This window comes from Capsicum annuum, chromosome 4, assembly GCF_002878395.1.
Source record: "Capsicum annuum cultivar UCD-10X-F1 chromosome 4, UCD10Xv1.1, whole genome shotgun sequence".
In the NCBI taxonomy this organism is placed as follows: domain Eukaryota; kingdom Viridiplantae; phylum Streptophyta; class Magnoliopsida; order Solanales; family Solanaceae; genus Capsicum; species Capsicum annuum.
In genome coordinates, this window is record NC_061114.1 from 190,063,247 (window position 1) to 190,074,776 (window position 11,530).

The 11,530-nt window shown below is 30.7% G+C and overlaps 1 protein-coding gene across 1 annotated transcript; it reads right to left on the reverse strand.

Annotated features, from left to right (window-relative positions):
* Window positions 1-4,539: 4,539 nt before the first annotated feature.
* LOC124898029 lies at window positions 4,540-10,059 on the reverse strand. The gene is made up of 11 exons (XM_047411645.1): window positions 9,984-10,059; window positions 9,783-9,838; window positions 9,600-9,695; window positions 9,442-9,522; window positions 9,210-9,353; window positions 8,566-8,646; window positions 6,613-6,789; window positions 6,454-6,569; window positions 6,125-6,260; window positions 4,826-5,191; window positions 4,540-4,620 (listed from the first exon to the last, which is right to left on the reverse strand). Exons 1-11 carry the CDS (start codon window positions 10,057-10,059, stop codon window positions 4,540-4,542), a joined length of 1,410 nt encoding a protein of 469 aa, XP_047267601.1.
* Between the last annotated feature and the right edge of the window lie 1,471 nt (window positions 10,060-11,530).

The window sequence follows — 11,530 nt, forward strand, 5'->3', positions numbered from 1 at the left end:
TATTAAAGAAGTGTGTTACAAGCTAGTAGGCTACCCACCATAATACAAAAAGTTTAGAAAAAAAAGGTTGAGTACATATCAAGAAAATGGTCTGAATGGCTTCAATAAATCCAATAGTAAAGTTCATAATGTAGTTATAGATAGTCAGGTTCCTAATTGTCAAGTGTATGGTAGGAATGAGATTAATGCATACAAGATGATAAGTGAAAGGTCTGCATCAAAGGCAAATGAAAAGAATGTAGTCTATCAAGAAGATCAATAGGATGGGACTGAAAGAGGACCATATCCCTTCATAAAGGACCAATACAATTATATCATTCAGTTTTTGAAGAATGACAATGGACACTCTCATAAGGCAACTACTTTTGACGCACACTTAGCAGGTACTAATCATCATACTATATTTTTTATTAAGAGTATACAGGAATGAATTATAGATATTGGATTTACCAATCATATGGTTGGTAATGTAGAAATATTGGATAAAAATTCCTTAGTACAACCTGCAGTGTCAAAAAAGTCCATCTACCTACAGGAGATGTGTCTGAAGTTACTCTTATTGGTAGTAGTAACATATCCGATAGAAGTACATTGAGCAATGTGTATAACTTAGCAAAATTTTAGTGTAATCTCATGTATGTTATTAAGCTCAGAAGGGAGCTAGGCTGCTCAGTAAATTTCCTTTCAAATTCTTATCTTTTTCAGGATCTTTTCAATAAATAAGTGAAGAAGATTAGTAGACAAGAGAATGGGTTGTACATTCCGAGAGGACAATTAAAGACATTTCATCAAGAGAAGTTGTGTGTTCTAGCTGTAAGGAAAGACACTAACTCTAGAAAATTTGAAGACATTGCTTTGTGCATAGAAGATTTGGTCATGCTTCTTATGGAGTACTGAAGTAACTCATAGATCATAAACATGATTGCATAGTTGATACAATAGTTAGATACTATGTTTGTCCATTGCAAAACAAGTCAGAAGTTCATTTCCTACAAGTAGCATATAGACTAATAGTTTATTTGAGTTTGTACACATGGATGTATGGGGTCCTTATAAAACTGCATTTGATGGTAACAAGTATTTCTTAATTGTAGTGGATGATTACTCCAGAATGACATGGCTTTACTTATTGAAATTGAAGTTTGATGTGTGTGTAGTTATACAAAGGTTCTTGGCATTTGTTCAGAATCAGTTTGACAAATCTATTAAGATAGTCAGGTTTGATAATGGTACTGAATTTTTCAATTTAGTATGTAGTCAATTATTTAGAAGCCTAGGCATTGTACATCAGACTAGTTGTACCTATACTCCTCAGCAGAATGAAGTAGCTGAGAGGAAATATAGACATCTACTAGAGGTAACATGAGCTCTCAGGTTTCAAGCTGAGATTCCTATTAGGTTTTGGGGCCTTTGTATGTTAGCTGTTGCACATTTAGTTAATAAATTTCCTAGTACAGTGTTGAAGAAAAAGTCTCCATATAAAGTGTTATATAACAAGCAACTATCTGTGTCACACTTAAGAGCGTTAAGATGTTTGTGCTATAGCAAAGTTGTTCAGGAGGTTGACAAGTTAAAGCCAAGATCCAGAAGAGCAGTACACTTTGGGTACTCTATGACACAAAAGGGATATTTCTTACTTGATCTTGACACATACACACTCTCTTTGTTAGTAGAGATGTGTGGTTTAAAGAAGATATTTTTCCTTTTAAAACTAATACTAGTTCAAGAAGTGTACCATCTTTCCTACTTCTTCCCTTAATTGTGATTCTGATGAGTTGACATCTAAGTATCAGGTTGAGGGTCACACTCAAACTAGTCCTGCAGTACAGGCTAAGGTTCAACAGTTTGTGGTTCAAGCTCATCAACATGTGGTTCAACAACCTGTACAATCTATGGTTTTACCTTCTAGTGTCATGACTACTAAAGATAAGAGGTCTAATAGAGATAGAAATCCTCCTATATGGCTTAAGGATTTTGTTTCCATGACTATCAAGAAACCAGTAGCTTATCCTATTTCTGAATACATTGGATATGATCATATAACAACTAAGTATCAAGATTTTATCTCAGCTTTTTTCAACTATTTCTGAACCTACTACTTATTTTGAGACTATAAAAGATCCCGAGTGGATAGATGCCATGAAGTTGGAAATTACAGCACTTCAAGACAACCAGGCTTGGGATCTAGTGTCACTTCCTGGGGTAAGAAGCCTATTGGTTGTAGGTGGATCTACAAGATTAAATACAAATCATCAGGTGAAATTGAAAGGTTCAAATCTAGGTTGGTTTCCAAATGATATAGTAAAAAAGAAGGGATTGGCTATCAAGAAACTTTTTCTCCTATAGTGAAGATGAAAATTGTTAGGACTGTACTTACTATACTGTAACTAAAAGGTGGCATGTTTATCAAATGGATGTATTTAATGCATTTTTACAAGGTGACTTAATGAAATTTACATGGATTTGCCATAAGGATTTTAGAGTTAGGGGGAGAATAAAGTAGTGTGCAAACTCAAGAAATCCTTGTATGGATTAAAGCAGGCTCCTAGAAAATGGAATACTAAGTTGACCGAGGCTCTAGTAAGGTTCAAGTTTCAACAAAGCAAGTTTTATCATTCACTGTTTGTCAAGAAAGATGTTGAAAAGGCACCACTCTGGTTTTAGTATATGTAGATGACATGCTCATAATAGGGGATAGTCTCAAGCTGATAGATGATACAAAAAGGTTATACAAGAAACTTTCAAGATAAGAGATTTGGGTGAGTTAAGATATTCTCTTGGTATAGAGTTTGTCAGATATTAGAAAGGGATTCTCATACACCAAAGAAAATATGCATTAGAATTAATCTCAGAAACTGGTCTTGCGGCTGCAAAACCTGCTATGTTTCCTATGGATACAAATGTGAAGTTAACAACAAAAGAATATGACGACTATGTCTACAAGAACACCAAACAGACAGACACAATGGTAGATTAAGGTTCTTATTAGAAGTTCATAGGCAAACTTTTGTATATCACAATGACCAGACCAAACATCTCATTCCGTGTTCAAACTCTAAGCCAGTTTATGCAAGTACCTAAATAGTTTCATATGAAAGTTGTACTTAGAGTGGTCAGGTATCTTAAGAAATAACTAGGACAAGGTATTTTATTATCAAGTGAGAGCAACAATGTGATTTTAGCTTATTGTGATGCGGATTGGGCTGCATGTCCCAATTCTATAAGACCAATCACAGGGTACATTATGAAGTTTGCTGAGTCACTCATTGTGTGAAAATCTAAAAGCAAACATCTGTTTCAAAGAGTTCAATAGAAGCTAAATATAGAAGCATGGCTTCTACTATGGCTGGGTTAGTATGGATCATTGGTTTACTAAAGTCGCTGAATGTTAAGTTTACTTTGACAGTTAATGTGTATAGTGATAGTAAAACAACTTTACAGATTGCAACAAATCTAGTATATCATGAAAGAACTAAACATATTGAAATAAATTACCGCTTTATAAAAGAAAAAATTACTGAAGGATTGATCTCAATGAAGTACATAACTACCAGTAAACAACCTGCTGATATATTAACAAAAGGATTGAGAAGAGTTTAACATGAATTCTTAAGTTCCAAGCTAAGTATACACAATATCTTTGCAGTACCTAGCTTGAGGGGGAGTATTGAAAGAGGTGTTACTTAATTAGAATTAATTCAGTTAGTTAGAAGGCTACAGGATTAACTAACTACTATGTGAAATGTTAGTTATATACAGTTAGACAATTAGTATCTTTCATTCACCATACATAGACTATATATACACTTGTAATATGTAGTAACTAATCAAGAAAAGAAATCATCTTGGATAGAATAATGATAGTTCTATCCTTCTCTTCATTTTCTTCTTCTTCTTCTTCTTCTTAATTCACAAAGCTTCTTGATTCTATTAATTCTGGTTTCTTCAATTCTTCATTGATTCATTGATAATTCTTTAGTTATTACAGGACGAAACTTACCACCCAACCAGTTTGGATTGCCTTAATCTTTTTATTAAATTGTCTTTCAACAAAAAATTAAAATTGAGAGAAAACAGATAGACATCAGACTTTTTGAAAAGTGGATAACACCAAGTATAACAAAAGAAATCATCAACAAACAATATAAGAAAACTATGACCTTGAGACGATAGAAAAGGGTAAGGTCCTTCTTTAATGCTAGAAAAAAATACAATGTTTTACATATATATAATTTATAAATATGTAAATTGTTGTTATACGGTGTTATTAATATTATGTTAGGTAAAATGAGTAATTAACAAACAATATAGAATAAGCAGAAAAGAGTTTACGTAAATGTATTAGAACCAAAAACTGCCATCCATATAATGTTGCCTAAAAACCAACATTTAAAAAAACATTACTGTATATAACTATTTAGCAGAAACAACAAAAAAGCAATTAGAATATTTTTTAGAATGAGCTACTCCAAAGTAACAATTGCACTTTCATCAGGTGATTGGAGAAAAGTATTCTTTGGCCGAGGAGGATCATCATTATCACTCCGTAATGCCATAGTAACGAAGCATACCGTGCACGTTGACTAGCAGCTTCAAACTCACATGAATGGACTTGCTGCCCTTCACTCAATATTTCTACATATACAGACACAAAGATCCCGCAGTTCCTAAATTTTTAATAAAATGAAAGACCGATAAGTTTAGTAATTTACCAAGATTATACATGTGAAAATTTAAAAAGTAAGAGACATTTATAAACTATCAGACGCTTATTGTGGAATGTTTTGTACGTATTCAATATCAAATGGGTTGTGACTTATCTCACCAGTTTGCAGACTAAGCTTCCCTTCGTACGCTTTAAGTGTTGACCAATTATTCTTTCAGTCTTTTCAAAAACACCACTGTCCGACAAGTAAGTAGGCAACATGGCTGCTAACTTTCGTATTTCAGTTGGTGGTTCACTTTTGTTTTTGCTTGACAATAAGTCATACACACGTATTGTTCTCTCATTTAACACAATTACAGCCAATACCCAGTGATATTCTTTTCCACAGTTAACAAGAACATATACCTCATCAATCAAATGCCATGGTAAATCCGCAGGAATACAAAATCCATTAATTATATTTGTTATAGAGATTTCATTAGAAGCACAAACAACAAATTCTGCATAGCCTTTTTGCGTGGATATCTGATCTGTTTTAACTGCTGGAAAATGTCATTCGTATGTTTTTTCCATATATGTTTAGAAGAAGCAGTTGGTTGTTGTATATCTATATGTATCACACTGCTGTAACTTTAATTTTTTTCTCAAATGGTAGAATATCACATCTAAGTGCTATATGTTAAAATGTGTTATGTTAAGCACTGAAAGAAAACTACATAATAATACGTTAATATTTATTGCACAAGAAGTTAAATGAATGATCTGTTACCATTACATCTATATAATGTGATTATACACTTCATAACATGTATGATATTTATTCATACAACAAATTCTAATGCATATGTTTTAGTTATTATTATGTATTGGGAATGTTAATTAATGTATGATATGTTAACATAACATGTATAAAATCTGATTATATGTAATACTACATGTATAGTTTTTAGCCATAAAATAAATTCGAAGTCATATGTTTTAGTTATTATTATTTTGCAACAAAGAACAAGAATGTATGATCTGTTACCATTACTTGTTTAAAATGTGATTATACATCATATCACATGTATTATATGTAACTATACAATAGATTCTATGTATTATGTATTTTAATCGCACAACAGATTCTAATGCATAAGTTTAGTTATTATTATGTATTGATAATTGACATGAATGTATGATATGTTAACGTAACATGTAAAAAATGTGTTTATATATCATACCACATGTATGAAATTGTGTCATAAAATAAATTCAAAGTCATATGTTTTAGTTATTATTATGTTTCAACAAAGAACATCAATGTATGAGTTGTTACAATTAAATGTATAAGAAATGATTGTACATCACACCATATGTTTGATATGTAATCATACAATAGATTGTATGTATCCAGTAACAATTAGAACATTTTTAGTAAAAGTTTAAACAAGCATGATATAGTTTAGTTTAATTTACCTCATCATTCCAAGACATTTTGAGTTGCGACATCAAGTAGAACCAATTTTTTGAGAGTGTTTGTGCAACAATAAAGTCCAATAGAGGATAACCTAATCCTGAAGCATTTTTTAGATAGTGATTGTCTGTTTGTTTCCTGTAAAATAAACAAGCATTAGACTTAAACAAGGTTTATTCTTGTATGATATTTTCAATAATTTAGTAATCTTTCTAAATAACTTACTTTGAAGCATGATATTTCAGTAACCCAATTTCAAAGTCACTATGAATAATTGTTGATCAATTGATTAGGCAAGTCTTCAAAAATGGTACAACTATCAAAAGCATACCTCTGCTTCTCTTCATTATCAGAATCGCCCTCATCTTTAGAGTTCGATCCAAATTTTGTGATGTATGGTGACCTAAAAATCTTTGATTTTTTCCTGTCTCTTTTTACAGGTGATTTCTATTTTGAGATAACGTGCTTTTGCTGCTTCAAGATCCCTTACTTGTACATCAGGAAAGTCAGGTGGAAACTGACTATCTGGAAGTGACCACTGGCTTTCCGTCACTAAATTTGGTGTAACAACATCGAATTTGTTTGTATTCGAAGGTGTTGACAACCCAAATTTTAGTGCGTCTAAAGCATCTTGAACAGATTTCATTATTATGGCATTCACATCATCCTACAGATTAAAGATTGATGTGTTATGTATATAATCAAACATATTAATGTTTAACGTTAGTGATACCTAAACAACAGCTACATTTATGTAGATAGTTTTTTAGTTAAAAAAAATATATGAACTGTCAAAAAAATACCTACAAATCTTTCAAATTAGTACTATGATTTTGTTCAATTCGTCAGCACAACATGATTCTTTTGCGACAATATGCTCATCGTATTTTAATCAAAATCATTATGTGAGAAAATAAATATGTCAAGGTGATTTGTAATCTCTATATATGTAAAAATTGAATATGAATGTATAATAATCTTTATGAATGTATAAAGTACTGTTATACATTTAAATGAAAGTATAAGGAAGCTAACACATCCCTAAATTCATATATTATTGCAATGCACATTATACATAATTAACTATACGTGGGTATAATCAATTCATATATTGTTAAATATTCATTATGAGCTAAAATTAATAAAGATCAATATTAGAAGAGTATAATACGAAATAACAACACAAAAATAAATCGATGTAGAATGAAAATTCAAAAATTTAGATATGCATATAGGAATATTATGATCATTTTTAACAGTACTATATTGTAAGTTACTCTTAATTTAGATTTGAAGTGTTAAATCAACAAGAGTAAAGCAGAAAAAAAATAAATGTACCATCACAGGACTGTGCTATTTTTCCAAATCTTCGATACTAGCTTCCTCTTTATCGGACATAAACACATCCTAAATTAAGAGTTAAGTAGAATGTCGGAACACATTTATTAAAAGTAAGACATAGTTCAACGAAAAATAAATTTGTAATAGTGATTTGAAAAGTCATGCAATGGTGAATGAATAGCTTATTATATAATGTGATAGCTATTAGGCATGTGTATGAATGTATAAGCATGTAAGTTTTGACTTAAAAAATAACATGAACAACCAAAAAAATACCTCTAAATGTTTCATATGAGGTTTATTCTATATACTCAATTCTTCAGTACAACCTGCTACTATTGCAGCATTATGCTCATCCTGCATTCAGTAACATGCATCATTTATGAAAGCTTATTCAAAATGATATGTAGATGAATGAAAAAAATATTTACCAGTGATTTAAAATTGTTATGTATAACAAATGCACATGTAGTTGTTATGGTTTAATGTATAACATAATGTTATACATTCAAATAAATGTATAATGAAACTGAGATAGTCTCAAAATAAGATAGTATTACGATGCAAATTATTCAAAGTGAGACATAATTTTAGAGGGAAAAAATTTGTATTAGTGATTTTAAAAGACATACAAAGATGAATGAAAAGATGTTTATATAATTTGATATCTATTAGGCATGGATTTGAATGTATAAGCATGTAAGTTTTGAGTTGATAAACAACATGAACAACCAAAAAAGTATCTCTAAATGTATGCTCAGTTCTTCAGTACAATCTGCTTTTATTGCAGCATTATGCTCAGCCTACATTCAGTAACAATCATCATGTATAAAAATTCATTTCAATATATAATATAATGCTATACATTCAAATGAATGTATAATGAAACTGAGACAGTATCAAAATAAGATAGTATTACAATGCAAATTATTCAAAGTAAGACATAGTGCAAGAGGAAAAAAAATTATAATAGTAATTTGAAAAGCCATACAATGGTGAATGAAAAACTTTTCATAAAATTTGATATGTAGTTGGCATGGATGTGAAAGTATAAGCATGTAAGTTTTGAGTTAATAAACAATATGAACAACCAAAAAAATACCTCTAAATGTTTCATTTGAGGGCTATGTTGTATGGTCAGATATTCAGTACAACCTGCTTCTATTGCATCATTATGCTCATCCTACATTCAGTAACAAGCATCATCCATAAAAGCTTAGTCAAAGTGATACGTAGTTGAATGAATAAAGTATGAACCGGTAATTTAAAATTGATATGTATAACAAATACATATGTATTTGTTATATGATGATTTAATCTATAACATAATGTTATACATTCAAATGAATGTATAATTAAACTCAAATAGTCTCTAAATAAAAGAACATCCATTTTCTGAAATATATTATTATTATTAATAATGTATAACATATCAATATACATTCAAATGTATGTGTAATAATACTGTAACAACATATAAGTAAAGCATTTTAAAATATTGAATTCATCCAAGAACAACCAACATGATAAACAAAAATGTACCGATATATCTTCCATATCAGTAATGTGCGTGTTTTTTTATTCTTCTTCATGTCCCTCTTCTTGATCATTCATATGCTCATCCTACAAAAAATTGACAAGTGGATGTCTGTACATTTAATCAAATTTCTATAATGATGAATGAAAATATTTTTATAATTTGATATCTACATTGTATAACCATATTTATACATATCATATATATACCTTCTGGTTGAATTGAACCTCAGCTATTATTGGACATTCAGTATGAATGTGGACACAATCTTGGATCTCTATTTCCAAAGGTTTAAGTACTGATGGTTCATCATTTGTTATGTGAATGACTGGTCCCGTGTACTCATCTTCATGCTGCATAAGAACCAAATAAAAATAGATTAAAATATTAGAGATATATAGATTTATGGTAACATGCCAATTTAATTTAGATTAACATTACCGGCAAATCATTCTTATAAAAATTGTCATTTATTTTTGATCCTTCTTCCGCACCTTCTTGTTGATGAACAATTTTCTCCTCCTATATTTCATGAATAATAATAATGTATGAGTATTTGTTCAAAGTATTAAAAATTTGAATGAAAAATTATTTTATACCGGAGATTCTTTATTCTCTTCTTTCTTCAATGCTTTAATGACCTCACCAGGTATATTGGAGATTAGTGTTTTCAGCTCAGCAATTTGTTCATTCACCTTATAACTTACAGATAAATAATAAGATATTAGAAACAAGTAATGATTTTTTAAAATTAAAATTTGTGAATAAGAAAATTAACTTACATATATTTTGATGTAACTCTTTATCTGCTCCATATTTGAATTAGACTTAAAAGTCTCTTCAGGCGTTATGGAAGACGAAGGAACAGACTTGAGTTATTCGCGCAGGAGACACACCAATTTCTACTTGATGACGATGATCAAAATCAGACACACGAATTTGTAGTTTATCTATTAATTGTTATTGTTTTTTAGAAAACATACCAGACACATGACGTACTGAATGAGAACTTGTTAATTTCTGTCCATCTGTCGCAGCTGGACAAACTTCTTGAAACATAACTGTTTTCTTCTTTTGAATGGTTGTTCAGTTGATAGAGGTTTAGCCAAACGAGCCTTTCTTAGAAATTCCTAAGCAGGTCCAGTGGTGAAATCATCATACTCGGCATCTCCAGTGACAACACGCGATTGATCTTCATCGCCTGCCGTTTGTATTTTTGTAGCAACGGAAGTGGAAACAGCAGATATTGAATCAAAAACCACAAAATCCTCAGAGAAAGACAAATCTAAAGTACGAACTTTTTCATTTGTAGGCTGTAAATTTTTGAAAGAGCACTGAAAAAATTATTTTCAAAATAAAATATTAGAACTTCGATAAAGTGAGTATAAAATAAAAATATTTAACATGTTATACAATTACCTTACTGAACATGCCTGACATAAAAGATTCATACTTAGGCCTTGTACACTCAACAGACCAGTTAAGTATTCTTGGGATGATGTTTCCATGTCGCAAAATAGTTTTTTTATCTACCGCAGAGCAACACTCAAATATCTAGACATTTAGAGCATGGGGCATTCCATCCAAAGAGTATAACTGCTTTGCGACTCTGAAATCTTGCCGCCATAGTTGATCAACTTTTCAAAAGTTATCTTTCCCCATGGAAAGTGTATGTACCGATCATCCTCGACCATTTGAAAGTGAGCTACACTGATTGACGCTTCTTTATACTGAGATAACATGAATGTATGAACAAAATATAATATCGCAAGGTTCAAAGCATCTTCAGAGTTCTCGAAATTTTCCATCTTCATATGTGTTATCAGTTTTGACCTAGTTATACCACCTCCAGATTCAGGAAAATACTTCGACATCAAAGGGAATTTTGATGATGAAGTATACATAAACTCATCAATATCACCGGTGCATTTTAGGCCGGTAATAATAGCAAATTCGAGAATGGTAAATTTCAAAATCTTCCCCTGCACACACACATGTATCTCGTCCTTAATATCTTGTTGGATTTCTAGCATAAAGATACATTTTAAAATCTGCCCAATCCTGTTGCACTGCGGAAGGTCAAGAAAAATCTCAAATAATGTATTTCTAAATGCCTCGAAAACATCTTCTCCAAAATAAGACTTTATGTCTCCAGCAAAACCACGATTGCACGAGCTCAAAATATGCAAAGAGTGCTCTGAAACTTTATCTATACGGTATTTCAAGCTCTAGAATAAAAAAATACAACAATTACAGAAAAAATTTACACATGTTTGAGATGCAATAATGTATAATGTTGCATACTAAAATAGTTCACATTAAAAACATGTATGACATATCAGTTATTCAGATGTATAATGTCACTTTATACACTATGAAAACTCACTAAATGTATAATATAAACTAAACCATACAATGTTTGTTATGTATAATAAGAGTATGAAAAGCAATGTATAATAAGATTTATGTAATAACATTATACATTAATAATCAAATATATGCAATGTATAATGTCAGATTATACATTTCA